The sequence below is a fragment of the Lentinula edodes genome (assembly GCF_021015755.1).
Source record: "Lentinula edodes strain Le(Bin) 0899 ss11 chromosome Unknown C8R40scaffold_3, whole genome shotgun sequence".
NCBI lineage: Eukaryota > Fungi > Basidiomycota > Agaricomycetes > Agaricales > Omphalotaceae > Lentinula > Lentinula edodes.
The window spans coordinates 17,315-44,716 of record NW_025764309.1 but is presented as its reverse complement, the minus strand read 5'-3'; the positions used below and the strand labels follow the sequence as shown (position 1 = coordinate 44,716).

At 46.5% G+C, this 27,402-nt stretch overlaps 13 protein-coding genes and 1 non-coding gene across 14 annotated transcripts; 6 read left to right on the top strand and 8 right to left on the bottom strand.

Annotated features, from left to right (window-relative positions):
• Positions 1-244: 244 nt before the first annotated feature.
• On the top strand, positions 245-1,034 carry C8R40DRAFT_1082135 (uncharacterized protein). Its single transcript, XM_046227179.1, has 3 exons — positions 245-311; positions 361-805; positions 852-1,034. Exons 2-3 carry the CDS (start codon positions 430-432, stop codon positions 977-979), a joined length of 504 nt encoding a protein of 167 aa, XP_046090604.1. The 5' UTR covers positions 245-311; positions 361-429; the 3' UTR covers positions 980-1,034.
• A 344-nt stretch (positions 1,035-1,378) lies between these two features.
• On the top strand, positions 1,379-5,057 carry C8R40DRAFT_1035474 (serine/threonine protein kinase; the record flags this gene model as incomplete). Its single annotated transcript, XM_046223509.1, has 6 exons — positions 1,379-1,881; positions 1,935-2,066; positions 2,245-2,323; positions 3,431-4,162; positions 4,212-4,589; positions 4,779-5,057. The coding sequence occupies 6 exons, from the start codon at positions 1,379-1,381 to the stop codon at positions 5,055-5,057; spliced, it is 2,103 nt and encodes a 700-aa protein (XP_046090603.1).
• A 428-nt stretch (positions 5,058-5,485) lies between these two features.
• Positions 5,486-5,575, bottom strand: C8R40DRAFT_t38. Its single transcript has one exon. It is a non-coding gene; the product is annotated as a tRNA-Glu (tRNA).
• Positions 5,576-5,594: 19 nt separating this feature from the next.
• C8R40DRAFT_427389 (uncharacterized protein) lies at positions 5,595-6,694 on the bottom strand. The gene is made up of 2 exons (XM_046235034.1): positions 6,446-6,694; positions 5,595-6,384 (listed from the first exon to the last, which is right to left on the bottom strand). The coding sequence occupies exons 1-2, from the start codon at positions 6,654-6,656 to the stop codon at positions 5,696-5,698; spliced, it is 900 nt and encodes a 299-aa protein (XP_046090602.1). The 5' UTR covers positions 6,657-6,694; the 3' UTR covers positions 5,595-5,695.
• A 1-nt stretch (position 6,695) lies between these two features.
• C8R40DRAFT_427564 (putative diphthamide synthesis protein-domain-containing protein) lies at positions 6,696-8,749 on the bottom strand. Its single transcript, XM_046235036.1, has 4 exons — positions 8,371-8,749; positions 7,675-8,307; positions 7,318-7,621; positions 6,696-7,260 (listed from the first exon to the last, which is right to left on the bottom strand). Exons 1-4 carry the CDS (start codon positions 8,700-8,702, stop codon positions 6,814-6,816), a joined length of 1,716 nt encoding a protein of 571 aa, XP_046090601.1. The 5' UTR covers positions 8,703-8,749; the 3' UTR covers positions 6,696-6,813.
• Positions 8,750-10,648: 1,899 nt separating this feature from the next.
• On the top strand, positions 10,649-15,422 carry C8R40DRAFT_1233987 (uncharacterized protein; the record flags this gene model as incomplete). The annotated part of the gene is made up of 6 exons (XM_046233346.1): positions 10,649-10,830; positions 10,882-13,741; positions 13,797-14,986; positions 15,040-15,114; positions 15,167-15,333; positions 15,383-15,422. The coding sequence occupies exons 1-6, from the start codon at positions 10,729-10,731 to the stop codon at positions 15,420-15,422; spliced, it is 4,434 nt and encodes a 1,477-aa protein (XP_046090600.1). The 5' UTR covers positions 10,649-10,728.
• Positions 15,423-15,607: 185 nt separating this feature from the next.
• Positions 15,608-16,258, bottom strand: C8R40DRAFT_1035421 (uncharacterized protein; the record flags this gene model as incomplete). Its single annotated transcript, XM_046223503.1, has 1 exon — positions 15,608-16,258. One exon carries the CDS (start codon positions 16,256-16,258, stop codon positions 15,608-15,610), a length of 651 nt encoding a protein of 216 aa, XP_046090599.1.
• A 201-nt stretch (positions 16,259-16,459) lies between these two features.
• Positions 16,460-18,822, bottom strand: C8R40DRAFT_428004 (uncharacterized protein). The gene is made up of 8 exons (XM_046235037.1): positions 18,633-18,822; positions 18,555-18,579; positions 18,469-18,504; positions 18,357-18,410; positions 18,189-18,302; positions 17,066-18,130; positions 16,583-17,014; positions 16,460-16,523 (listed from the first exon to the last, which is right to left on the bottom strand). Exons 2-7 carry the CDS (start codon positions 18,567-18,569, stop codon positions 16,775-16,777), a joined length of 1,524 nt encoding a protein of 507 aa, XP_046090598.1. The 5' UTR covers positions 18,570-18,579; positions 18,633-18,822; the 3' UTR covers positions 16,460-16,523; positions 16,583-16,774.
• C8R40DRAFT_1165770 (uncharacterized protein) lies at positions 18,676-19,375 on the top strand (the record flags this gene model as incomplete). The annotated part of the gene is made up of 4 exons (XM_046230746.1): positions 18,676-18,822; positions 18,877-18,991; positions 19,047-19,124; positions 19,176-19,375. 4 exons carry the CDS (start codon positions 18,676-18,678, stop codon positions 19,373-19,375), a joined length of 540 nt encoding a protein of 179 aa, XP_046090597.1.
• C8R40DRAFT_1200207 (alpha/beta-hydrolase) lies at positions 19,056-21,370 on the bottom strand (the record flags this gene model as incomplete). The annotated part of the gene is made up of 11 exons (XM_046233115.1): positions 19,056-19,502; positions 19,558-19,766; positions 19,834-19,892; positions 19,951-20,111; positions 20,161-20,397; positions 20,452-20,611; positions 20,674-20,792; positions 20,851-20,939; positions 21,000-21,052; positions 21,105-21,146; positions 21,207-21,370. 11 exons carry the CDS (start codon positions 21,368-21,370, stop codon positions 19,431-19,433), a joined length of 1,365 nt encoding a protein of 454 aa, XP_046090596.1. The 3' UTR covers positions 19,056-19,430.
• Positions 21,371-22,547: 1,177 nt separating this feature from the next.
• C8R40DRAFT_1082101 (uncharacterized protein) lies at positions 22,548-23,628 on the bottom strand. Its single transcript, XM_046227178.1, has 2 exons — positions 22,951-23,628; positions 22,548-22,896 (listed from the first exon to the last, which is right to left on the bottom strand). The coding sequence occupies exon 1, from the start codon at positions 23,574-23,576 to the stop codon at positions 22,953-22,955; it is 624 nt and encodes a 207-aa protein (XP_046090595.1). The 5' UTR covers positions 23,577-23,628; the 3' UTR covers positions 22,548-22,896; positions 22,951-22,952.
• C8R40DRAFT_1233984 (ubiquinol-cytochrome C reductase) lies at positions 23,629-24,302 on the top strand (the record flags this gene model as incomplete). The annotated part of the gene is made up of 5 exons (XM_046233345.1): positions 23,629-23,705; positions 23,757-23,796; positions 23,866-23,960; positions 24,017-24,060; positions 24,113-24,302. Exons 1-5 carry the CDS (start codon positions 23,700-23,702, stop codon positions 24,300-24,302), a joined length of 375 nt encoding a protein of 124 aa, XP_046090594.1. The 5' UTR covers positions 23,629-23,699.
• Positions 24,303-25,130: 828 nt separating this feature from the next.
• On the top strand, positions 25,131-26,392 carry C8R40DRAFT_427541 (uncharacterized protein). The gene is made up of 4 exons (XM_046235035.1): positions 25,131-25,735; positions 25,797-25,894; positions 25,974-26,039; positions 26,106-26,392. Exons 1-4 carry the CDS (start codon positions 25,183-25,185, stop codon positions 26,295-26,297), a joined length of 909 nt encoding a protein of 302 aa, XP_046090593.1. The 5' UTR covers positions 25,131-25,182; the 3' UTR covers positions 26,298-26,392.
• On the bottom strand, positions 26,017-27,389 carry C8R40DRAFT_1082092 (ADP-ribosylation factor family-domain-containing protein). Its single transcript, XM_046227177.1, has 8 exons — positions 27,211-27,389; positions 27,134-27,157; positions 27,049-27,076; positions 26,964-26,992; positions 26,858-26,910; positions 26,510-26,803; positions 26,157-26,459; positions 26,017-26,098 (listed from the first exon to the last, which is right to left on the bottom strand). The coding sequence occupies exons 1-7, from the start codon at positions 27,316-27,318 to the stop codon at positions 26,432-26,434; spliced, it is 564 nt and encodes a 187-aa protein (XP_046090592.1). The 5' UTR covers positions 27,319-27,389; the 3' UTR covers positions 26,017-26,098; positions 26,157-26,431.
• Between the last annotated feature and the right edge of the window lie 13 nt (positions 27,390-27,402).

Below are 27,402 nucleotides of genomic sequence, written 5' to 3'. Positions count from 1 at the left end.
TTATAAACAGGAGAATTGGAAAGAAGTATTTAAAAAATTGAAGTCCTACACAGGTCGTACGGTATTTTCCCTCTCGAATGAGACAAACATAGCATCCACCTTTGTTTTGCCTTATCGCAAGAGAGTGAGTTTTAATTGGGAGTTGAAGCGAAGATGCAGCGGTACTTGACTATTGGAGAAACTTACTGCGGGTTTACCCTTGCGCGTATATCGATAATAAGAATATGTACTTCTCTTCTGTGAATCTCTCCGGAGAAGTTGATGGAGGTGTGGGAAGGATGACGTAGGAAGTATCGGCATTCGGCCCTAACGCACTCTTACTTCATGTCAACGACTTCTGGTTCACAAAGCGTACCAAAGGTAAACAGCCCGCATATTTCGGAACATTCCTATAGTTTGAGGAATGCAGACAAAAATGGGCAGAAAATAATGTGGACAGACGAAAATGGCAGAATTCACCTGGCAGTTCCACCAAGGCTTTTCATCGTTCCTGGCGTGGCGTTCATAGTTGGAGCGACAATCGGAATTGTTCGAGGAGGAAGGGCGACTTCTTTACGGTTCCTGGCTGAAAATGCACATCGACCACCACGAACAGTGAAGGGCTGGTATTTTTACAATAAGACGAAGAACTATCGAGTATTGTTAGGCGGAATGAAAGGGGCAGCAAAAGAATCGGGGAAATTAGTGGCAATTTCTGTGGGATGGGTAGCAATCGAAGAAGGACTACGAGTATTGGGAGGTCCGTGGAATGAAGTGAAAGAAGTTGGCGCGGGGCTTGGAACAGCTGGATTATTTTGTGGAGTTTGTGAGATGCATACCAGTGGACGAAGAACGTTACTTATGATTTGCAGATAGACTACCTTTGAAGACAGCAAAACAGACGGTATTACTTGGAGGACTGATAGGAGCAGTGGTGAAAGTTTTGGATTCGGCAAAACAGCGGCTTATGAAATTGAAGACGCCAGTTGACGGAGAATAGATACTCCACATAGTGAGAATAGTACTCGGGCTGCTCCACATTGATTAGAACTTTGTAAATTAACCACCACCAACATCTCTAACATTTTTTGAAATGCTGAAATTCTGGCCAACGTCGCCTTCACCGATGGACCAGCTTACACCTAGAGTCGATGCCGGAGGCCATGAACGAAATCCATTCGAAGATCTTCCACAATCACCAAGCATTGGAGCTTATCATCCACTATTAACACCTACCAGAATCAGCAGTGCTCATTCTCCTTTCATTCCACCCTCTGCATATAAAGAGGTCGATTTAACACCGGGGCCGCACGGACCACCAACACAAACTGGCGCCCACGCCTCTTTTGCGGCTTCACTTCCCACTACCAGCTTGTCTCTTCATGCTCCAGATTTCAACATGCAGTTACCGCCGCCTCCCGCCAGAGATAAATCCCGTCCGTCTCCAAACAAGTCCTCAGCGACATCGTCATCGGCCACCCAGGCATCTCCAATGATTACGTCTTCTGCTCCGAAAGAGGCTTCGACACCTATCTCCAGGGGACAGATTCATGTAAAGCTTATCCAGGCCAGAGGTCTTAATGTTCGGTCAATGGCTGCCCAGCCCTATGTCGTCGTCCAATTTGAACAGAACGAATTTGTTTCCCGCAATCCGACCGATGAAACCGACAAGGAGGTCAAGGGCACCGCGACTAATTTATCTTTATCTCGGCCATCGTCATCCAATGCCATCAATGCTCTGGCTGCTGTAGATGCCGCTGTGAAACGGAGAAGCCGCGGAAGCAGCGGGAGCAAGGATAACTCGCCTGTATCTAGTGTTGGTTCAAAAACGTCTGCTCTAAATGGTGGCCTCTTCGGAAGGCTTTCTGCTCATAATCCAGTTTGGAAACATGAGGTATCCTTGTGAGTATCGCATATTCTATCTTCAGGTTCATAGATTTGACACCGTTTGGCAGCGATGTCACCAACTCGAACTCTCTGATTACTTTCAATGTATACGACCGTGCTGTAGAAGACCAGGGATTCCTGGGCACACTTCAGATCAAGCCGATTCTAGTTCATGATCATACTGTCGATCAGTGGTACAAGTGAGTTCTCATCCTTTTTCAACTCTTTTCTCTTGTAGCCGAATGTCTGTCGCATGTTCCCACTGGGACCAGCGTGCAACACAACCGATGTATAGTCACGGATCTAAATTTTTCCCTTGACATTCGATCGTTTTTTGTATCATTTCGAAATGGTCTACTGACTGATAGATCGCACCAGACTCAAGCCATTTGAAAACGACACCAATGAGCCTGTCACTGGAGAAATGCGTGTCCAGATTACGTTTGAGCAATACAAGGTGGGTGTAAACTCGTCGTTCATTTCATCGTTCATTTCTTCTTTTTCATTCTCCCGTCCTTCCGGTCCTGGTACTGGGCATGGGCGCGATGTGCCTAGATCATGCTCGATATTTCTCACTGTGGACATTCGGCACCTTGTTCAATCGGTGTATCATCGACATTAACATCCTTACAATCTTTGTCTCATTCTACCCCCCATGCTCGATATCCGGTTTTCGTCAGTGCACACTATTCCCGCCTATCCCTTCTCTGCCCAGTGCCCACTCCGTTATGGCTGTTCACATGCGGACGCACCCCTGAACTGATTCCCCAATTTTATTGACACAATACGAAATCCTCTCTTCTGGGGAAACTAGTCTGTGAATCTTGGGGATGTTCGCCCAATGGACATGGGACGCTGTATTCCGTATAGGCCGCGGCCGCAAATCACGCATCTCCGACAGCCTACTTGCGGTTTGGCGACCACCGTTTATAAAACCCCGCATAGTTACCCCACGCATCGGCGCAATGCACATCAAGATCCTTAATCGTGATGACGTTCCATACATTTACTCGTATTCCAGCGCCAATAGCTCATCCATTATATCTCGGTTTCTGGGTTTCGATTCCTAATAAGCCCACTCTGAGGAGTTGGAAATCTTTACTTCGCCTGATTCACACCAACCTTGGGACAGATGGTGAATCTGTTCTTGTTCAAGTTATGAAAGCTACTGCCTACATGGGGGGATAGGACAGGAGGATTTGTTGTTGTATCCATCGACGTCAGCGGGCGTTAGTTTCTTTTGATGATTCGTCATTGCCAATTCGACTTTTCACTCCCACTTATTTCTTTTGCAAATTTTTCTACTTCTGTCTTCTCAACTCGTTGGAACATTTCGCTGATTATTTTTCTCCCCCTCGCTCTGTACTAATCTGCATCTTCTATGTCAATGACAACCGTGGAATCATCTGCGTTTGCGTCCCGGGTGTTTACTCGTCCGCCCGCACCGTCCTTTCCATACCTTCTTTTTCTTGGAAAAACCTCCGATGATTCACAACACCACGATTTCAAACCATGCACTCAATATATCCGCCCTCATCCTGTCAACGTTCCATACTCCTTTCAGACCAAACGTGCCCTCACCCCGCGCGATTTTGAATTTCTCAAGCTCATAGGTAGGGGCACTTTCGGCAAAGTGTTCCAAGTGCGAAAACGCGACACAAAACGAATTTACGCTATGAAGGTGCTTTCCAAAAAGGAAATTGTGGCGAAAAAGGAAGTCGCACACACTATTGGAGAACGACAAATTCTTCAGCGGTCGTTAGAGTCGCCATTCCTTGTGGGCTTGAAGTTCAGTTTTCAGACGGAGCATGACCTCTATCTGGTTACCGACTTCAAGAGCGGAGGAGAGTTATTCTGGCATTTACAAAGGGAAACGAGGTTTTCGGAGGAACGAGCAAGATTTTATGTGGCCGAGTTGATCCTGGCACTGGAACATCTGCACAAATACGACATAGTTTATCGAGACCTCAAGCCAGAGAATATCCTTCTCGATGCAACAGGCCATGTCGCACTTTGCGACTTTGGCTTATCGAAAGCCAATTTACGTGCAGACGAGTTGACGACGACATTTTGTGGCACAACAGAGTACCTCGCACCCGAGATACTCTTAGACGAGCACGGATATTCTAAGATAGTCGACTTTTGGAGCTTGGGAGTGCTTCTATTTGAGATGTGTTGTGGATGGAGTCCATTCTACGCAGAGGATACGCAGCAGATGTATAAGAACATTTGTTTTGGGAAGATCAGGTTTCCTAAAGGTGTTATAAATGAGGATGGGAAACAGTTCGTCAAGGAAGTGAGTATTGTGTATTTTAATGATTCTCCACTGACGTTGGTCGGTTTAGCTCCTAAACAGGAATCCCAAAAAACGCCTGGGCGCTACCCGTGATGCTGCAGAGTTGAAAGAACATCCATTCTTCAAATCGATTGATTTTAACCTCCTTGCGCAAAAGAAGGTTACTCCTCCGTTCAAGCCTGTCGTCGAGTCAGACGAGTCCACGTCGAACTTTGATCCTGAGTTCACGGAGAAGAGCATTGCCGATGTCGGTCTTAACGAGGATGATTACGCCGACTTCGCTGAGGACGATCCCTCAGAAAGTTGGGTCTCTCAAAGCCTCGGTGCAAGTAGCTTTCTTCCTGGAGGTCATGTGCACAACGGACCTCTTGGAAGCGAGAAGACAGGGAAGACGCCGCCGATGACGCCTATATCACCGATGACAACAGTGACAACATTACCGAATGGCACCGCGCATACCACCCACAAGTCAACGAAACATAAATCCTCAAGAAGTGGGGGTGGATTATCGAGGAATGGAAGTAGCGCTTCAGCCAAGTCAAATCGATCATCGAAGTCATCACTCAACCGGGTCGCGAACGGAATCGATATTCATGCCAATGGTCGACAACATAAGAAACAGCGACAACCCGCGGGTACGCCACTGACCAACAGTGTGCAGGAAAACTTTCGTGGATTCACATACAGCGGTGGAGAATCGGTGTCGTCGCATGCGGATATATTCGCATCTCGGAAGGTCGAAGACGACGATAATGATGAGGATTATGTGGATGTGGATGAGGAACCCGAAGGCGGAACGGAGGACGAGTTTGAGGATTTTGGGAAGAGCGCAGGGAGATATGCCAATTTGAGGAAGAAGGGGATGGGATTTACTGACTTGGATGACATGAGTTAATGCTCGTCGCCCGCTCGGTCTGAGGTGAAATGTAAACGGAATGGGGCAGTATCCTAAGCTGGTGATGCGTTAATTGGATTTTGCTAATGACCCATTGGGTTTCAATTTATTGATATATGGTTTCATTCAAGTCGTATGTGGACGTTTGGAAGGTTGCACTATATCTATCTCTTAGCTCTCAATTTTTTCTTATCGTCAGTACACTTTCTGCAGAATGCGTGTCGAGTGGTGAACTACCAAGCTGCTGCTTTTATTGCCGTGTCTTTTGTACTGTTGTATTATTTAGCGAAGATGAGCCAGGCGACCTCTTCAAAAATGTACCATGCAATTAATGAATTAATGTTTTGCAAAACTTTCTGCTGAAGTATGGGTTTTTGAAGTAAGATTTCATGGAATATCAAAAAATTAGCAGGCTGGAAAAAAAGACTTTCCGACACGGGGAATCGAACCCCGGGCTATCGCGATAATTATACCAATCATTTGAGAGGCGATAATGTTAGCCACTACACCATATCGGATTATGAATGAATCGACGGTCTTCATTATCTCAATATTGAAAAATTGCATCGTAAAGAACAAGAAACCTAAGTAGCATGTATGTACTCATATATAATAATGTACATTCAACAGCGACATGATTAATTTCCGGGTGACCTTGACCGGCTATCTCTGATATCATCCCGACTGCCTTTACTCCGACTACGGCTCCGACTATATCTGGAGTAAGAAGAATATGACATCGACCGGGACCTTGACCGAGATTTGGTCCTCGACCTCGAACGAGAGTACGAGCGGGATCTACTGGACCGGACGGAGTAGCTCCTCGACCTGCTCCTAGATTTTGAGCGAGAACGAGAGATTGAGCGACCTCTGCGGCCATATCCACCTCTTGAGTAGCTTGGAGATCTCCTTCTCGGGCCTAAACCGCCCCTCCTTGTAGGTGAGCGAGAACGAGAAGCTCCATTCATACGCCCTCTACGCGGGGGAGGACCCCCACGTCCACGACGGCCAAAGCCTCTTCCTCTGAATCCCGGACCGTCATCTTTGCGACGGTATCGGCCTGGCGGCGACCTAGATCGTGAAGTAGATGGAGAACGAGAAAATGATCTATTTCTGGCTCTGTCACGACCGTTGCGACGAGGGGGAGGTCTCGGTGAACGTGACCGGGATGAACGGGAACGAGGAGAACGAGAACGGACGGGGAGATCGGAGAGCTCGACTTTTAGGATAGCTCCGTCGAGCTGTCCGCCATTCATATGAGAAGCAGCAATATGTGCTTCCGAAGATTGGGAGAATTCGAGGGCGGCTTTTCCTCGATTTTGACCGGCTAGAAATGAGTGGTAAGTATCAGAATCGTTCCAAAATGAACAGGCGATAATGACGCTCACATTTAGTGAAAAGTGGTAGATCAAGTTTTACGATTTGGCCGTAAAAACCAAATACAGTACGAAGGTGCGACTCGACGACGTTTCGCGTCAAATTGTTGATTATGACAACCTTGGCGTCTGGCAACTTATTTTCTTTCCCTTTGTCCATGTCAACATCGGTGGTAGAGTTCTGCGGCAAACGAGGGGAAGTTGAACGACCTCTTTCAGACATGGTATGAGATAGCGTTTGTAAAAGTAACTGTCACACAATGGATGGTGACTGCTGTCACAATTTGTCACTCTCAGTGGTAGCACTGCGGACTCATCTGATTCGATTCAGCCCACTCTGCCGATAGCTACATAACTATTCAGCCTCAAAACTTGATCTTCTATGTAAATACACCTTTGACTCTTGACAAAGCCCACGGACTACCAGCGGTGTAAAAGTCCATCGGATAGTGGTCATTCTCCTGCTTACCGAATCCTTCAGCTCCTACTGTCTTAGTTTCCACTCCAGAATCAAACCATTCCGTGTTCTTCCCTGTACCCATCGCCACCGCACATTCATACGGGCTCAACAATGGACGCTCAAACGCGTACCCCCAGTCGATGGAAAGTCGGGGGCAAGAAGTCTGGATAAAGGTAGATATTCGAGGATGATTGGTCGATGGTAGTTTAGAGTATCGTTGGAGTCCGTGCGAGTGTGTATCAATGGTAGAGAAAGATGGACTTCGACCAGCGTTGAAAAGTGCCAGCTTTGCAGGGGAAAGTTCGGATAGAAGGATAGGCATGTAGGGAATAGGTTTACGAGACTCTTGTAGTTGATTTGTTATCGCCTAAGATTACTTCAGTACAGGCAGCACGCGTTGGACGAAAGACGGAGAGAATTCTACCTGTAGTTGCCTGAAACTTCCTTGCCTCCCAAGAGTACCGAGTATCAATCCCCAAAGAGGTGTATCTGTTTCTTCTTCCTCAATAGGCGCAGGATCTGCCGTCCCTTTCAATAATTCAACAGTTTTAATCCAACCAATACTTTTCCTTGCGCCCTCGATTGCATCTCTTCTCACTGACCTCATCTCTTTGTGGCCATACCGCTCACGAGTAAGCTTTTTCGAATATGGATCATACCTGAACGCTGGCACTGATGGATTGGCTATCATGATAGCTTCAAGGTGAAAGCGTCCATCACCTAAGTAGCTGAAAGAAGTCTTGAGGAAGGACATGTCAATGAATATAAGGGAGTAGCTTACACGATCGCGTCGACCTCTTCGCCCAGCTTTGGTGCAGTACATCCTAGAATTTCACCAGGTGATAAAGGTTTAGATCGAGGAATTGTTGTTTCATAAGGGAAAGTCCAAAGAGGAGTAGCAGAAGTCGAAGAAGGAATGTATGGGTCACTTAAATCCTCTTTTAGTCGTTGCAGAGCAGCGACAAACTGAATTGTCGACACCAATGCCAACCTAGTCGGATTCAAATCTTTCTGTTCGGCAAGTATCACAGCTACATCACGGTCTTTTTCCTCTACAGACTTATGCGGTGAAGCTTCGATCCTTAGTCCCGGGCCAGCAATAGGTATTCTCTCTCCAGCTTTTATTTCCTGTTCGCCTCCTTCTCCCATGCCAATGGTCATTAGGGCGTCGTGAAACGCATCGCGATCACTGGGCAAGTTGGCGCGAATTGTCTGGTGTACGTGGACTGAATCGATACCGATCTCGACAAACACATACAAAGTCTTGATTTCCTGAGTGAAATTCGAAGGAACGAGGCAGGAGTGCCCGTAGTGTATAAGCATATCACAGCCTAGAGCGAGTGCAGTGTAATCATCAACACAACAAGCTCCATAGGTTACATCTCCCATTATCGTTGTCAATGCTGGTGTGAATCTGCATGAGATCCAGTCATTGGCAATGTTGAACGTCAAGTGACCAAGGTGAATAGTTAGCTACCTCTCGATAATATCGGCAATCGCACACGCAAACATTTGCAATCCTTCAGGCATCTGCAAAGCTACCATCTTACTCCCATTCTTTCGCACATGATGGATGGTTTTGTAGATCTCGAAACTGTAGTTTCTGGGGAGGACCTTCTCGATGATCGCGTTCAGCTGGGGGTCTTCGAGGATCTCTGCCGGGATTTGATTTCGTAGAACAGAGTTAGAAGGATTAGAGGAGGACGTCGGTTTGGAGGATTTTGAGCCAATGAAGCGACGGCGAGGTTTGCTGGCGTCCTTTTTGGAAGTTGGGGCGGGTACGGAGGGGTCTTGTTCGATGGACATCATGAAGATGAACGAGGAGTGAGATTTATCATATACAATGACATAGCTTTATTTGCATGTTCCACTACTACAATATAAATTTGTACATTTCCTACGGTGTTTACACATTATCGAGCTTATACCGGTTTGCGAGAATCTCGAAGCCTTGTGCATTGGAACAAGAGATTTGATCAGCGTACAATGCTCCTTCGACCTGCAATTCGACTACTTTCACGCTGTTGTCATCGGGTACTGAAGCATTACTGTATGAACTTCATTCATAAACCGTGTGGGTTTTGGGGCTCAATATGCATTTTCGGTGGGTGCGAGTTGATGAAAGCGGTTCAAGTTGGGTCAGGGAAAATCGATATCGGATTGATTCCGGGAGATTGCTGCTACAGCGGCAAGGCACCCACCACAACAATGGGCCACCTCGTGGACCCCAAAAACGTACGAACTCAAGAACTATACTAGCTTAGGCGCACGAACTTGGTCTATGCTGGCTATGTATGTCAGAGTAATAGAACAACTGGAGTACTGAATGATTTTGCGGAGGAAGTCCGGGCGATGCAGTACTACGTGCAACCTTTACTTTTCCGGTTCCACGAATTCGTCACCACCCTTCTTTTTCTCGAGGATCGAAAGAGCCCCATCGCCCTATAGTGGTTCCCGTGGACACTAGTATCTTTGTATGGAGCAATGTCCTGGAGTGACAAGGTCATAGATACCATGACCGCCGATACACTCTTTGATATGGCCGCTTCAACTCAGAGAAGCTCAGAGATGTCTTATGAGAGATGCATGTCTTCCGCCCAAAAATACTTAGGTTCTGTTACTACTGGCCTGTATCGCAATTGTTTCTTCCCCGCACTTTCATACCACCCTAACTTATTGGTGTATATCGTTATATTCTTCTCTTTTTTTTTGCACAGAAACTTATACGAAAGACTCACCATCTCGCCTGCCTCTCAACACTCCCTTACGATTTGCTCATGCTCATCTGCATCCTCGGGGTATCATCATCGATGAAGCCACAGGAACTATCACCAGTATAAGCGATTGGGCTACAGCTGGCTTCTGGCCTGGTTGTTAGGAATATTGTCATATGCACAACCCTCTTGTTTTATCTCCCGGATAGGAGAATAGTATCTTGAACCTGGTTTTTTCAAGGGAGCGACAAACTGAAACAGTTGTTGTTACTAAAACACTTCCTAAAAATTATTGACCAGTTTTTGCTGTCTTGTCTTCCATTTGTTTGCAGCTTATGTTAATTACCTGTGGATAAAGATTGCACCTGTTGTAAAGCAGCTATTCAGAGCTATTCATACGTGCCTGGAATCACCAAACCATAGTGCATCTCCCTGTTGCACTAGGATTATGCAACTCGGTCTGTAAAGGCATATGTGAGCTTGTCTGCAACTCATCGGAGCAACATGAACATCTCTGAAGCAAGAGAAGCTACAGGTGGTGAGGGAAACATGATGGCTCACCTCGGTTGATACTTAAGAGTCCTCTCCAAGTCCATGGACTCTTGAATGCATACTATTAGACCATTCAGGTATGCTGCAGTAATATCCTCAAACTCTGGAATATTCCATGTGACTGGAATTGGTAGGCTCTCAAGTACTCTGCATGCCTCCAAAATTATAGATGTATGTCCCGTTTGTGCCAAAGAGTAAGCTTCTCTCAATGCTTTCCACTGTGCCAGATGATGATGCGGTAAATTGATTAGGTACTGCATGTTCTCGAAGAAAAGGCAATATACTTTAAGATCCTTTATGTTGGTTGGGATCAAAGTCCTTTCTTACGCGTGAAGAAGAATCCTGTGACAAACGGATCTAGTAAATATTGGAGATGCTAATGAACAGGAATAACCATCCAGACTCATCGAACGATAGATGCGACGTAATTCCCAGGATCAGAGAGAGGGCAATGAGGGGGTGATAGCAGTTCAATTGCAAGAAGAAAGCGCCTAATCATGAGATTAGATTAAGATGCATGTGGGAAGACGCTTTGGGCGCTTCAAGTCTAGTCTGTGTCTATCATTTACATGTCGGACCCTCCTCAACGATGTGGGATGCGGGATACTTGCGGAAGCAAGAGTATATTTGGTAAACAGCTTCCTTGTCCTTATGATGGTCCACCGAAAGAGGTCTGTATCTCCTCATTGCACCAGTATACATCTCTGATTTCTTTCTGTTAGCCCTCCACATCCACGCGAAATGTTCTACGAAGAGTTTGCGGTCCAGAATTTAGCTCTGGGCCTGTATGTTGCACCCACGACCAGCTCATAACTCTTGAGGACAACTTTCGAATTGTGGACAAAATTGTCTCAGCTTGTCCAGCTTGCAAGAACAACTTTCACGATTTCTTCTGCAAGTTCACTTGCTCACCCAATCAAGGCTCATTTCTCAACGTTACATCCACACAGACTACGAATAGCGACCAGATTGCTGTCAAATCTGTCGACTTTTATGTTGGACCTCAGTTCGGTCAGGGTTTCTTCGAGAGTTGCAAGGACGTCAAGTTCGATGCTAGCAACGGATATGCAATGGATTTTATAGGTGGAGGAGCTAAGAACTACCACGACTTCTTCAGGTTCCTGGGAGAAGAAAAGGACCTGGGGAGTCCATTCCAGATCAACTTTCCATCCACTTCGACACCATCTTTTACGCCGCTCAGTCCTTCACCGAGGAATTGCAGTGATAATGACTTGGCCTCTCGGTGTACCTGCATCGACTGTCCTTCTATTTGTCCTGTTCTCCCAGACCTTCCGGACGTAGGCTCGGCATGTCACGTCGGCTTACTATCTTGCTTGTCCTTCACCCTGATTCTCACATATTCGATTGCCGTAGTGGGCTTCATCCTTGGTTTCCTTATCCAAGGGACCATCCGCAAACGTCGAGAACGTCGTTACGAGCGCCTAGCTTTGTCCGGTGAAACTCCAACCTCACCACGCGCACTCGTCGGTGCTGCTTCACTAGACGACCATCATGCAGATCTTGCTCGAGGTCTCATTGACCCTGTAGAAACGGTACAACCAAAGCAGTACAAACTCAACACGCTTCTTCGTAAATCTTTCTACAAACTCGGTTTCAACACTGCTACATACCCCATGCTCACCTGCGCGGTGGTTTTCACATTCATTGGTCTCATAAATGTTGGCTGGACGAAATTCGACATAGAAACAGACCCTGTCCGGCTTTGGGTCGCGCCAAATTCAGAAACACGAGTACAGAAAGATTTCTTCGACGAGCATTTCGGGCCATTCTATCGTCCTCAGCAAATTTTTATTACCTCTACCGACCAAGAGAACCACCCAGTGTTATCCTTTGAGCATTTACAGTACGTATCCGAACTCGAGAAGCACATTCGGCACAAACTCGTTTCTTTACCCAACAACCTCACGCTCAATGACGTGTGCTTCTCTCCAGCAGGTCCAGGGTCGCCATGTGTTGTACAAAGCGTTATGGGATGGTTTGGTGGTAGTTTAGATGGTTACGATGAAAACACGTACAAGGACAGGATAGAGAGGTGCGCGCGGAGCCCGGTAGAATGTTTGCCTGACTTTGGTCAACCCTTGGCGCCACACTATGTTCTTGGTGGAACGCGCGACGCGAACCTCAACACCTACCTTGATGCTCCAGCTTTAGTGATGACCGCTGTCCTATCTTCGTCACTGAGCCCGCCTGATCCGGAACAGCAGCAAACTTTCGAACGCGCTGCTGAGGAATGGGAACGAACTTTGCGCGTCTTCCTCGAAGAAGTGAAGATACGAGCGCCAACGGAAGCTGGGTTAAATGTGGATTTTAGCACTGGTGTCAGTTTGGAAGAGGAAATCGGGAAAGAAGGAAACACAGACGTGAGGGTTGTGGTGGGGAGCTATATAGCGATGTTTTTGTATGTCGGGCTCACGTTGGGTGGAGGTGGAAGTTGGCCGAGTAGTACTCGGCGTGCTTCTCCTAATAATGCCAATCGTTGGAGGCTCCACTGGCGCGCAGCAATCTCGTGGTTACGAAGCTACACCTTGACCTCGCACACACTTCTGGCTCTATTCTCGCTTGTCCTGGTCCTTCTATCGATCAGCACGTCCGTTGCGCTGTTCTCCTTAGTGGGTGTTAAAGTGACTTTGGTAATTGCAGAGGTTATACCGTTCTTGGTACTCGCAGTAGGAGTGGATAATGTTTTCCTATTAATGGGAGAGCTGGAACGTGTGGATGCAGTGCATGGATTATATGCAGGGAACAGCAACGTTTTGAATAGACCTGGTAATTGGGGACATAGAGGTCGAGGCAACGAAAGGAATGTTGCTGCTGATGAGGATGATGGTATTGCGGAAAACGGAGATGCTGAAGCTCGCATGATGTCGCCCACACGAACTACTCATTCTTCACGACATTTTCCTAATCCATCCCGACATAATCATCATACATCCTCACTCTCCTCCTATTCATCTGCCCCCTCTTCTGCGTATCCAAATCCATCATATTTACCTCCGCCTGCTCGTATCGCATTGACCCTGTCTTTCATCGGGCCATCAATACTACTTTCTACACTCGCTGAATCAGTAGCGTTTCTTCTTGGTGCATTGGTGCCGATGCCCGCTGTGCGGAATTTTGCATTGTATGCAGCGGGCGGGGTGATGATCAACGCTCTTCTCCAAGTCTGCTTATTGGCCGGCGTCGGGATGGGGCTGGATGCAAGGAGGATTGAAGCAGGAAGAATGGATTGCATACCGTGTATCAGTCTGCCTGGCCAGATATCTCTTCCTGGGGACGAAGACGACAGAGATACCCTGAACGAACAACAGACTTCTCCTGACAGGTCCAATTTCAATTCCGACCACGGCCCGAGTTATGGTGCTTTTGGTGCTTACGGTGAAAGCCTAACAAGAGGAGGAAGCGTCAGTGGTTCAGGACCACCAGGTTGGTTGGGAAAATTCTTCAGAAGATATTATGCACCGTTCTTGCTCAGACCTGTAGTGAAAGCCGTGGTTTTGATCGTGTTCGGAGGCATATTTGTTGCGGGTATCATTGGAATGCAAGGAATCGAGTTGGGATTAGGTGAATCATAATCTCATTTCTTTGTCCTTCATGCAATCAACTCATCTCGATTTAGACCAGCGGCTGGCGCTACCCGCTTCTTCTTATCTTGTGTCTTACTTTGACAAAATGGACCAATATTTCGATGTTGGCCCGCCGGTGTACTTTGTCGTTCGAGATGTAGATGTTACTCGGAGAGATGGTCAACAAAAATTGTGCGGAAGGTTCACGACTTGTGAAAAAATGAGTTTGAGTAATATACTGGAGGCAGAGCGTACAAGAGATCAGAGTCAAACCAAAGTGCTATCAACCCTTTCCTCTGAACTTCAATCAGACCCATTATTTGTTGGTTCATCTGAACTCTCGTTACTGTCCGCTTCCCAGTCATCTTCCCACCTTGCAGACCCTGCTGCTTCTTGGATTGATACTTTCTTTGCCTGGCTCGACCCCGAAATGGATACCTGTTGTCGCGTGCGGAAACGGGATCCATCTGTACTATGTCGGCCGCGTGACGGTGCACGTCTATGTAGACCGTGCTTCGAGGACCGGGATCCAAGCTGGAATGTTACCATGGAAGGGTTCCCGGAGGGCAAAGAGTTTGTACAGTATGCAAAGTGGTGGCTTGCAAGTGAGGCTGGGGAGGAATGTCCGCTTGGAGGCAGGGAAGGATTTAGCGGCAGTGTAGCATTTGGAAAAGGCCCGGATGATGATGAGATCGTGGCCTCTCATTTCCGTACCTTCCACACTCCGCTGAGATCACAATCCGAATTTATCGCATCTCTTTCCTCCGCACGCCGCATCGCCGAATCAATATCTGAATCGACGGGTGTAGATGTATTTCCCTACTCCCCACATTATGTTTTCTTTGATCAATATCTCACTATCGCTTCCACAACACAGATGATTCTCGGCCTTGGCCTCCTATCAACCCTCATCATAACGTCGACATTCCTTGGCTCCTTACGCTCAGGTGGAATAGTGACAGCCGTGACGGGCATGGTGGTAGTGAGCGTTATGGGTATGATGAGGCTAGAAGGAGTGAGTTTGAATGCAATCAGTTTGGTAAATCTGGTAATGGCAGAAGGTATTGCGGTTGAATTTTGTGTGCATGTGGCTAGGGCGTTCATGAGCGCTGGGTCTGGGTCTGGATATGGATCGGCTACAGGCGCGGGGAGCGTTTGGGGTTTTGGTGCTGCAGATCGAGCGAAAGGTCAGAAGGAAAGAGACGAGAGAATGTATATAGGCCTTACAAGCGTTGGGCCTTCGGTATGTGTTGGATTTAAAAGTTGTAATCCAGTACTGATTTTCCTGGTATGTAGGTACTTTCGGGAATTACCTTCACGAAACTCATCGGGATGTGTGTTCTTGGACTCACGAGGTCTAAGCTGCTGGAGGTGAGTAGATAATCACCACTGCTTTACTCAACTTCTGACATGCTGTTCAAAGATATACTATTTCCGTATGTGGCTTACGTTGATCATTGCCGGAGCCCTGCATGGGCTTGTCCTTCTTCCTGTTATCCTGAGCATCGCCGGAGGGGCAGCTTTTCCTGCTCAACAAGAAGCAGATGAAGAGTGGATGGCAAGTGCTATAAGGAGCGGGTACGAATACGCGTGAGTTTCTACTTTCCCATTGTTCTATCTTGTTAATAATTGTAGATAGACCTTTCCTAGCCGATGATGATTCTGTTGCTAGCGATTGATTTCCGTTATACCCAGTTTCTTGGACAAAAATAGTTATTTACATTGTATCATAGTGGTTACAGTAAGACTATAATTGGGAGCTCGATACATGTAGTACGTGTTCCAGAGTGGAATTTATTGAACGAATTTGTGAAACTCACACAGCAAATTCCATTAAGACTGCTTCGTCTGATACTCTTATAACCTAAGGATCTTCGAAGACACAATTTCCGTCATCCCAGCCAAGGGTGGCAGGATCAATACCTAGGCGCCTCAGCATTGTGCCTAACGTATACTCTATCCTCTCTTCTTCTTCGTCCTCTATTTTCGGCTTTGCGTTTTCGTCTTGCAATATTACAGTTTCATCTGTCTCTCGAGTTTGATCTGCTGTACTCCAACCCCATGAATCTTCAGACTTGACACGTTTTTGATCTCCTTGAACATCCCACCCCCAACTATCGTTGAGTGCTCTCTTGCTGCCCAAGCTGCTGCTACCATGTGCATTTGGAGAATCCCCGTTATTTTTGACCAATTCCCAAACTTCCCAAGCGACCTCCCTCCCAGCTTCTGTCCACCGTGCTGTCAGATCAGCCAGTATTTTTTCCTCATTATCTTTCTTCACTTTGAGAGCTCTCTTGAGGATTTGTATTTTTCGCTCGAGCGATTGCATATTAGGAGTCAAGCGAACCTGAGGGAGGGAGGGAGAGGAATTCGCCATACTGATGAAAGACAGAGGAGACTTGAATTGAGCGGCCGCACGAGCAGTGACAGTGAAACGTCTCTTTGTCGAATTGGTGGGAGAAAGAACTCTCGTTGAGGGAGGAGCAGATGCATGAGATTGACCGGCCTCGAACATCGTGATGGAAGGCTTATCAGCAGGGACAACGGGTGGGCCCATCAAAACCTTTCCTTGGGCATCAAGATTTGCTTGCTTCGTCATCAGCGGAGATTTGAACGGTGTAGCGAGTTTCCTGTGCTGGCGTCGGTGAGATGCTATGGTAGACCGTTTCGGAGCAGGTAGCATATAAGCCTGTTAAAAGATTGAATCTTCCACGCTTCTCACGAGAAGCAGTCAAGCTCACCAGACGTTTTACCGGAGACCCTGGAAGTGATCGAGAGACCTACAATTTACACAGGCTTGTTTCAGTCGAAAGAAAAAGATATATACAATAAAACATGCCTCTTCTTCACGGTCGCGCTTCCTCTTCCTCGGTGGAGAGGAAAATGCCATAGTGGGTGACCCGACAGGGTGGGTGGATCCCGGGGAGGATGATGTTGCCTTTATTGGGGTTTCATGCTTAGGAGACGAAGATGGCATCGGAGAACTTGTGATGGGTAAAGCAGTGTGATAAACCATCTATGATAACTACTTTTAGCATAAAAGTCGAGCCAAGATGTAGGCTGATGTAGGACGTACCGAGTCCGGTTCACTGGAATTATCAAGAGTAAATTCGTCATTTACAGGGTTTGACCGCATCAAGTTATTCGCGTCCTGGTCGTCGAATTGTGCAAAAAGCAGTGGAGATATTGGTTCAAACTCTTGAGAAAGGACCTGTTGATCTGGAGACGATACAGCTCCGGCATTTTTCGGATAAGAGCGGTGTAGGAAGACCTAAAGCATTTTGGAGTCAATTTCCGCCAAATGAACTTTGAAAGGACCTACAGGTGGTGGTGATCGTCTTTCAGTAACTATTGACATTGGCATCGTCGTAGGGGTCCCAGAAGGAGAAGACGAGAATAGTTGGGGAGGGCTTGAATTGGGCGGCGATGATGATGTGAGCACGGTATTATCGGGAGAAGAGCTGGGTAACATTGGTTCGAGTGTAGAATACTCAGGACCACTCTTGCAGTGAGCATACCCGGACTCGTCTTCCTGAGCATCATTCTTGGTGTTAAATGTAGGACCTGATATTTGATCTTGCGATAAGGAGGTCAGTAAGTTGTGCATAGAGGTCAGTGCCCCTATGGCAGGAATATCGTGTTCTGGTCCAGAGTTGGGAAGTGTCATCAAGGCAGGCCGAGGAGCAGAGGGAGGTGAGTGTGGGGAAAGTTCGAGACTGAAATTAGTGGTAACTGATAGTCGCTGACTTCCAATCGAAGGAGGTTCCATCGTTGGGTAGTCACGATGGGCATTTTGGTAGAGGTCAGGATTATTATATCCCTCAGGTAGCATGATCTCATTTACTGACAAACTTTTGATAGCAGGAACTGTTGCAGAAGGAGAAGAGAGCGAAAAGATGAGCGCTTCACGAGAAGTGGTTGACGAAGGCAAATTGAATATTTGAAGCTGTTGACCAGTCAGTCGGGAGCTGTTCGTAGCTATCGAATCTTCAACAAAGCTCGATCGACCTTCTGAGAGAGTATCTGGAGACAACTGAGGTGACGGAGGTGAGGAGTAATTGTCGGTAAAATTCGGAGCATTGCTTGTTGGATGAGCTTCAAAATCTGTACTGAGTATGTGAGAAAGCGATGAAGAATTTGGATCTCTGGCATCATGCAATGAATGATCCACGTTTTCTGGATTGAGCACTGGGGATAGAGTAAGCACAGAAAGACTTGAAGACTCGGAAGCAGAGTCTTGAATGTTGAGATTTTGATTCAACGGTGACTGCGCCTCGGTCGTAAATGAAGCAGAGTGATCGAGAGTAGAAGCAGTTGAATCAGACGGCCTATAACTATCTGCAGTTGTACCCGGAAGAGATGTCACATAAGTCATAGGGGGGCCAGACTGGAGATAAAGAGAACGGTAAGAATGTGTTGAAAAGACTGCCACAGTGATAGCTCACTTGTTCTGAAGACACTGCACATATCCCGATTGAGTTCTCTTTCGCCATTGGAGCAGTTTTGGCAGCCAGAGTCCCGCAAGGGCTAGGCGTAGATACCGCATCTGCTGTCGAGGACTGGATATATGCGTCAAAAGCATGGCACCAACTCATTGAAAGAAGTATGTTTACAATATCAGGACTCTCATCATAAAAACATGGTCCACAGAAAATCGAAGGATTAGTCTGATAATGGCAATATTTTAGAAAATGTCAATACAGAGTCTCGGAGTTAGGAACGTACGTTTAGCAAGGAACAAGACCTCGGCACATCATCATTCTAAGTAGCCAGTGAGTAGAGCTTTAGGATTAGCGAGTTAGTATAGATACCTGGCCGCCCTCCATTACAGTAGTACTAGTACTTGCACAAGAAGCTTTAAGAAGTCACAGTCGCGTTACGTCACGCACCTGACCAAACGCTGTGGCCATTCTTCCTCATTAATTTCTTCTCATGCTCAGACATTCATCATCGCTTGGTTTAAGAATTTACAAGATAGCAGTTACCCATCGTTCTATATTAGGCCCTTTTCGAGGATACAGAAGACTTAGGGCAAGCACAGGCTCCACTGCTGACGCTAGAGATGCTGCGCTTATTAAGGTCACTTTTTTCAGCATTGTAAATGTGAAGGTTGTTACTCATCAACATATTTAGAAGCTGGAGAGCCAATTGGCAGAGCTAAAGAAAACAATTAAGGAGGAGGAAGAGGACGCTCACAAGTTCTTGGAACGACATGCATCCGGCGAGCAGGCAAAGGCAGACAAGCAAAGTATGTACATCTCACGGAATGATTGGCAGCTAAAGGCTGACTTTGATCCTCTTAGATCAATATGTCTGGTTCTGGGAAAAGGCCCTCTCAGATGATGATCGTAAAAAGCTTGCCTCTCTCAACATCAAATCTCGTGAGTCGCCATGCTTCCTTTCCGTCGAACTGTCCCTCACCTCTCTATCAGTTGATGATCTTCAGGCCGCATATCATGAAGCCGACGTCGCAATGACCACTCCTCCATTTCCGAAGTCAGAGAAACTCGATCCCCGACTAAGGATTGCTCATAATCTCCACATGCGCATTCCCGAAAAGATTGCTGCTGCACGTCGTCAAAGTACCCTCAGCCGCCTCAATTTGAAGAGATTCTGGGGCGGTATGATTTGAATTGTCCTCACTACGTGTACTGATTGTCAAGGATGTACATGTGCTTTCTTACGACTCATATAAACGGTTCGTTCTCGATCCAATGCTCTATGATAGATTTCACAATGATAGGTTGATCATGAACGCTCTATCGTGATATCTTCTGTGAATATCATTCTGCCGAGAAATCGAGTACGACTTACAAAATGGCCTGCGCCCTCGACAAGGACAAAAGTCATGTTCCCCGCACCATCCCCAACTTGACGGACGTAACCTCGCTCGAATTGCGATGTGACTGGCCAGGGTGTTTCCTTGCTGTTGATAAAACTTTGCTGGTATGGACTGTGTATCAGCTTCAGGAACGAAAGGGCCCCTGGCCAAGCACAATTGGCGTCTTGGGCTCCGATGTAGTCTATAGCATTCGAGTTGTCTTGAACATCTCAAACAGTTCTGCATGTACTGGATTAATAAGAACGTACGCAATAACCTGATGCCATCTGCTAGTAAAGGCCCGTACAGGTGATGATGCCGAAAAGCCCTGAGAAAGAAAATTAAGGGACAAATCTCTGGCAAGGAAAACAGAGGAAAACACGCACTTATCTCCATACTCCGAGAATGCTTTCCCAACGTCCATATTCAAAGAGGTGTAGTTTACATACTCAGGAACTCCGAGCATAGTCTTGGTCTTCCGTTCGTTGAACAGTTCCCTTACCCACTTGAATTCTGGATAGCAGCTATCAACATCATCAGGTCGGCACTGCAAAACCGGTCAAGTTCTCGAGATAGGGACAAGTCATAAAGTTGACCTTCAAACGAATGTCTTCGAGAGCAGTTCCATTCGTATTTCCTTTCCCTATCTTCGCACAAAGTTCGATGGCTTCAAACCGATGTTTGGGTGTAGAATTTTCTGATTCCAGTGCATAGTCTAACGCTTCCAGACATTCCGGTAACGTGGAATATGCCTCTTTACAGGTGGTCTCATTGTATACGTTGTGGTAAACGCAGCGGTACTGAAGTAACCACCGAAAATGCGAGTATGGATCCTGAGACTCCGAAGTTCTTGACAGCTTTTCACGTATTCCACAGAAACAACTCACAGTGAAAGGGTTGTGGATCATTAACGACTCTAAATTCAACCGTCTTGCACCAGGTTGACCCTTCCCGGCTGCGATAGCGCGGTTACCTTCTCGTATAACGGTAGCAATATGGGGGACATATATTCCACCGTAGCTTCCGCCATCTATAATGAGCTTGTTCCTGTTACAATGTGGAAGTCGGTGTTGGATTACTTTCCAATAGAAGGTAGTAATAGCACTTACCCCGCTACTTGTGGGAATAAAGCGTAAAACTTTTGGAGAAAATCATAAACGTCTAGTGCAGCATCACGGCTGTTGTTTACTTGCGGTCCAGACGAGAACGAGAACCCCGCGCCAACAGGCTGTATCCACAGAAGAGTAAATGAAACGCCAAATACGGGAGACGACTAAATGTTGTACATGATCCAATACAAGGAGGTTGTATCGCTCCGTCCAGGAGTGCGGATTAGCGACCAAACCTGCAGCTGTAATGATGCACGGTGACTGGCCTATTTGTTTTCATTCTGGATTTCATCACTGAAAGCAGAAGGAGACTCAGCAACACGAACCAAATAGTGCGTTCATGAGTCCACTACTTCCGGGACCTCCACCCATTGTTAAGCTGGAAGCAGTTTCATGAATACAACCTCCTCGAGATGAGCTCTCTCACACACATTATAGGTGCCTTTGGATCATGAGATTCGGCCCCAAAATACCTGAAGAATAGTCGCTGATAAGAACCTTCCCCACAAAGATACGTGCTATTGAACACGTACCAGAAAAATGATCGCCTGGGACTTGAATTTGTGTCATGTTTTAAGCCAATGTATCCGGAATATGAGGGAGTATCCGGTCCTACACCAGGACATAGAGAGCCAGGAACAACGGAGAGGTTGGCAAAAAATGACAACGTATTGTTATCGGACAAGGGATCGCCCATTGCTAACCAGTGCGTCCAGTTCGAGAGAAAGCAGTGTGATCCAGCATATCTTGTTGCCAACAGAGTCATCGTAGAAGAAAGAGTCACTAATACTAGAACGACCCCTGCTTTCAACGCGAGATCTAGAGAAATCCGCACCATTCGCGTTGAACTCCACCTTCGATGGGATTCCAGTGATTCCGCTAAACGGCGATCGAGCGACTGTTTCGAGGACCCCGGATAATCACAGTGAAGGTCGTTCCCAAAATTGCCGAATTTCGGCTGAAATGTCCGAACCAAAATCAAGAATTTCTGTCAAAAAATGTCCGAAAGTCGACCAGCCGCCGGCGCTTAAGCAAATTAGCGCTCGCCTAAATGATCTTCGGGGAGGCTTCAAAAAAATTTCCAAAAGTCCCACGGACTCCCACCTGCAGATATAACTCCCCAAGCTGGAAAAAATGTCCGAACCCCTGTGAGCAACCTACCGCCGTCAGAGGCCTTGAAATGTCCGAAAATCGAACAGAATTTTCGAAAAATTTCTCAAAATTTGTCCGAATTCCCGAACGACTGTATCCCCAATTATCCGGGGTCCTCTGTTTCGCCACAAAAATATGATGGTCATCTGAGCCGATATTCATCACACTGATGGTTGAAGGTGAAGAAATACAACATCGCCAGATCTATGTACACAGTAATTAATATAATCGTGATTCGTAAACTTTGATACAGTGGGCGAATTCAGCTGTTCACCTTGCTGCTAGTGCTATCTCTGACGCTCTGGAAAGACCGTTACGTTCTCCTTCAGGAGGTTCGGCAAACCGTTTCATTTCTTTTCATTTATTGTTGTAGACCCTCGACCTCAAGATAACTTCCTCTATCTTTGCTCATCCTATTCTTCTAACACCTGGCCCAACATTATGTATCTCAACATCACGGGAGGAATTCGGAATAGAAAATTAGTTACCAAAATAAATTTGAACGATAGGCTTCCACGGTCAAGAGTATAGAAGCTGAGTACAGTTCATGACGGTGGCTCAGACACGCAGTAATCAAACGAACAAATGGACCATATGTAGATGTCTTCACCGAAAGAACTTTCACTAGAGCTCCCCTCAGGATTTTCATACTATCGACCGCTGGTTCAGCCAGTGGACTCAGAGGGAAACGGAGCCTCGATAGACTCGGTGGTTCACTGATAAAGGAGAATTGTCGAAAGCCAAGCGAGGCTGTCCATGACTGAGGGTAGTAGAGAAAACTACTCTCACCAGACAAGGAGATGAATATTGGGAGTCCTGCATTCACAAGCTCTGCTGCAACAAGGATATACGATAAAAGAATTGATTCGATGTTCGACCATGAGCAGTTGGACTGAATGAATATGGGAGATAGCAATTACAACATCTAAGCCCGTCTGTCGAGCTAGAACAAGCTATCAAGGAGAAAGAATAGACCGTGCACTGTTTCAGAGTTTCAGGTTGGCCGGTCTGTCTTTCCATTCACGAAGCGAATGACTGCAAAGTATTGTAGGTGTAAAAGTAGGAAATATTCTAGTAACTTCAACTCAGCAGGGGAGTTGAACGCAGAACAAAGAATACACAAACATCTACAGTCTTCTCATCTTCTTCGACCTCGTTCCACCAATCTTGATTGGTGTCCTGTCCCCGACAACTTCGACTAGAACCTTCACGTTTCCACCTTCGCTTGTCATAAGGGCTTTTTGCATCGCATCTCTGCCTTGACCGAAGCCATTGAAGGAAAGGGCGATCCGAACCATGCCCTTTGTCGCCGCTGTGTTTTCAATGATTTTGAATATCCTCACAGCACACTGATATCCGGCTTCATAGGAGGCCCGCTGGCCTCTTTTAAACCCACAAGAACCACCGCTGTACCAGGCAATAGGATTGCCGCGTGGGTCAGTGAAAGTCACTATAGTGTTGTTGCGACTGGAAAAACAGTGGAGTTTGTATTGTGGTATGCGACCAGGCGGCATGTGAGTTGAATCTTCCCCCAAAGCCTTTGGGGTGAGGTGAGCACGAGAGTAGCCACCTTCAGCGGACGGAGGATGGTCAAGCTCGTCCATTAGACCATTCGCAGAGCTAGGCCATGATTGTGCAGAAACAGATGGGTATAACGGATTGAAGGGTTGGGACGGCGTAGCATAGCCAGAATACCCACCAAGTAGTCTTCTACATCCGTGTTTTGCCGCAGACCTTACTGAGCTGAGCATCGCTGGAGATCGTTAAGGACTTGAAACCGGGCTGTGACCGCGGCGCGAAACGACGTCTGATTACCTAATTGGTTCAGCAGACCTTCCGCGCTCGTCCGACTTTCAAGTCAAAAATCAACAACCATGTCGGTCAGTTTTCCTTTTAGTATGCCTCTTGATTTCTTACTGACGCTGTTCTAGTTTGCAACAGCCGCCTATAACTCTATTTTCAAGCGGAACAGTACGCATTCTATGTCTATCCATCCTGATTTCGCTACCTAACCAATGTTCCAATTGCTTCTCTATGTAGGCGTATACGTCGGTTCCGTGTTCGCCGCCGCCTTTGCTTTTGGTATTGGCTTTGACTCAGGTGTCACTGCTTTTTGGGACTCATGGAATAAGGGGGTACGTCTGCTGCTTGGCTGAAACTGGCTTCCCAGCTAATATTTCCCTCTCCATAGAAGCAGTGGAAAGACATCCGGCATAAATACGTGCAGGACGAGGAGTAGATGATAAAACATGTATCGTCATACAGGCCTACCTGCCACCCAATATAGATCTTCCATTACCCTCAAAGTTGACCGTCATGTTGCACAAGCGGACGAAGTACTAGCTTGTTCGAATGTCGAAAGTAGTGTCGTCGGCCAGACCAAGGTTCTTCGGATTGAATACGAAAACGAACAAAGATATCTTTGGAAGTGCGCCAACGACGGTGCTTTTGATCCAGTGATTTTTAGAACCCTTTAAATTACAATCCCTGAACATGTAGGGAATTGCTCCAGCACCAGAAACGTAAAACGTAAGGATGATGCATCATGACCAATGGAATTCTTGTCGGCTCGTGAGCCTTTCCAAAAATAATGATTAGGGGATGCAGAGATTCTAAGGCACAAGCTTGGGCTCATCCTCAAATAGGTCTCGGACTGGAAAGGAATATGGCAAGGGGTCAAACTGTGCTCAGAAGCCGAAGTGGAGCTGGGTCTTTATATGATTCGTTTGGTGTTTTCGTGCCTCAGACAGGCGCTAGAGGTGGTTACTTTTATCTCAGTGCCCTTTGTATACATGATTCCGTGAAAATGGGGAGACGTGGTGACAACGTGTCGGGACGTCGAGCGGGTGCTTCTTGTTGCTACGTCGGGGCTACGTCGGCGCATTCTGCGAACAGGGTCCAGAACATTCGGACCGAAGAACAAAACTCTTCTCATTTCCAGGGAAAATAACATCATCCCTTGACTTGCGGCAAATCTGTCTTACCTCCCATTATGCCGCATATGATGTACTAATTATTTGCACTTTGTACTCGAATCTTTCGTAGCTTTTGTTGACTTGAAACCATGACACTTCCAATTTTGCGAGCTCAGATTAGATACATGTGTAGAAGCTAGCTCAGTTATGATACAGTGGTACTGTGTGATCTCACAGCGTTATGAAGATGCTCCCCGATTATGTTCTCAGAAGTCCTTCCACTATTGCCGTCTGACCTGTTCCAAACTGTTCCAAAACTGTTCAAAGCGAGAAAACGCTTTGACCTTACTGGATTTGGAAGTTAAAATAGGCGCGCAATCAACGCGCGATTGTTAGCGCTTAACTTTTGCTTTTAGCGCAAACGAAAGAGTCCTTCCGGACAATGTCACTGTCAAACGACGAAGTAGTGGCCACACATGAAAAAAAACAAAGGAAGGAGAAGGTGCAGAAGGCGAAGAAGGCTAAATCCGACGAGTCCGACTTCCGCCCAGCTGAAAACATCGTAAGGAAAAAGGTTGCGGATATCATCGAGATGGAGATAGACAGAAAAAAGAAGAAAAAGAAAGAGAAGAAGGATAAGGATAAGGATAAGGATAAGGAACCAGTGGTGGATTTAGAGGGTGCAAAAGAAATCAAGTCGTTCATTCAGGGGGCACCTGAAATAGAGATGGTCAAGCAAGCTGAGGGAGAATTCGAAGTGATATCAGAAAAGAATAAAGAGGGAAAGAGGAAAGGAAGGGAGAGACGGAGGAATTCGGAACTTGACTCAGAGGGAGCTCCGACCGCACGAAGGAATAAAAGAAAGAGGGAAGAGTCGGAAAATGCGGATACGGAAGACATGCAAGGGGAGGATTCCAAGAAGAAGAAATCAAGAAACAACACTGGGTTTCCTGACCCTGTAGAAGAGGCTTTACTATCGGACCAAGCTCGATTAGGTCAGTTCGTACCAATCTTTTGACGCTTATTCTTGAGAATTGAGTGCTTAATTGCTGTCAGCCCTTACATATGCTTTCAAACAATTCCGAAAACCTTCAAAATGGAAATTCATGAAATCACGTCAGAATTGGATCATTAGGAACTGGGCTACTGATAATGTGGGCAAATCTTCACCTTCGAATTCTAACTTCCTTGAGGTGGGAAAGCCTCCCGAGCTCATAACACTCTCATAATTAGATCCCCGATTCACAGATGCCCCTCGTCCTCAAATACCTTTCCAATGTAAAGGGCAATATCCGCGAGGTAAGCCCTTGGTGAACACATGCCTGGTACCTTTACGATGATCTTCTCTTTGATCTTCTCTGTTAGCACTTAATGAGGACTTGTGAATCTATCATTTCTACCGAGAATCCGGCTCACACTTCAGTCGTTACTGAGAGGGATAGCGAAAGGGACGATGATGAGAAAACTCATCCGACAGAAAAAGCCACCAATCCAATGAAAGTCTTACGAGCAGAAGCTATGCTGGCAATGTTCATGGACGAAACAAAATTTGATTGATACTTTTACCCGGGGTTGTGAATGCTATTGATGATGTGTATTATTGTGCGCAGTGATGTCCGTAATATCGTAATCATGAAGGAGCAAGAAAGTCATGAGCGCAGAAGGGTATAAGTAATAATAATTGACGGATGCTATGTCTTTTGTATCGCGTTCACTAGCCTATGAAGCACATCAATTTAACCTTTCACTAAGGCATATTGCTGACGTACCAATCTAATCCTTCTTCAAGACCTTCCCCTTTCGTAGCGCAACTACCTCGAACGCTCCAAGGCCGTGACTTCTCCCCGCCTGCGAGTCCGAGCTCTTCGCTGATCACTTCAGGCTTAATAGCGCCATCCACATCCTGTTTGTTACAAAACACGAGAAGAGGTACCCCTTTCAATTCTTCTTCCGAAAGCATTGTTAGGAGTTCCGATCGTGACGTTGGTAGACGGGCTTGGTCGGATGAATCAATCACATATATGATAGCGGATGTATTTGGGAAGTAGCAACGCCAATATGGTCTGTCGTATTACAATTGAGGTTTGGTCCAGGAGGATGACCAAAAGCGAACGCACCGGATACTGGACTGGCCTCCTAGATCCCACACTTGGAACTTGATGTTTTTATACTACCACGGTGTCAGACAAGTATAGCTAACAAGACGTTCATATTCGCCCTGACCTGGACTGTTTCCACATTGAATCCGATTGCTATAAGAAAGCATACGTTGAGCACACGTCAATTCGGAAAGAGAATGGGAGCGAACTTGGTATTGTTGAGACAACCTCCCCAATCTAAATACACACACATTTTGAATTTTTCTAGCTATCTTGTCTCAAAGTTCCAAGTACCTGTAATCTGTACAATATTGTTGTCTGTTGTCACACAATGAGTACGAACTGACGAAAGGTGGCTGGACCCGACGCACTTTTCCAGCAGAGTCCAAACCCAGCATCAGTATACGAACATCTTGGTCCTTACTCCATCGAACCAAAGAGCTCAGAGAAGAGAACAGCGAAGATATTGAGAGGCCCATTGAGCACAAAATGGGGGTTAATGGTAGAGCCGATTACTCAGACGCAATACAGGCCCGGCAGAATCGGCAATCCTTGGATCGGCA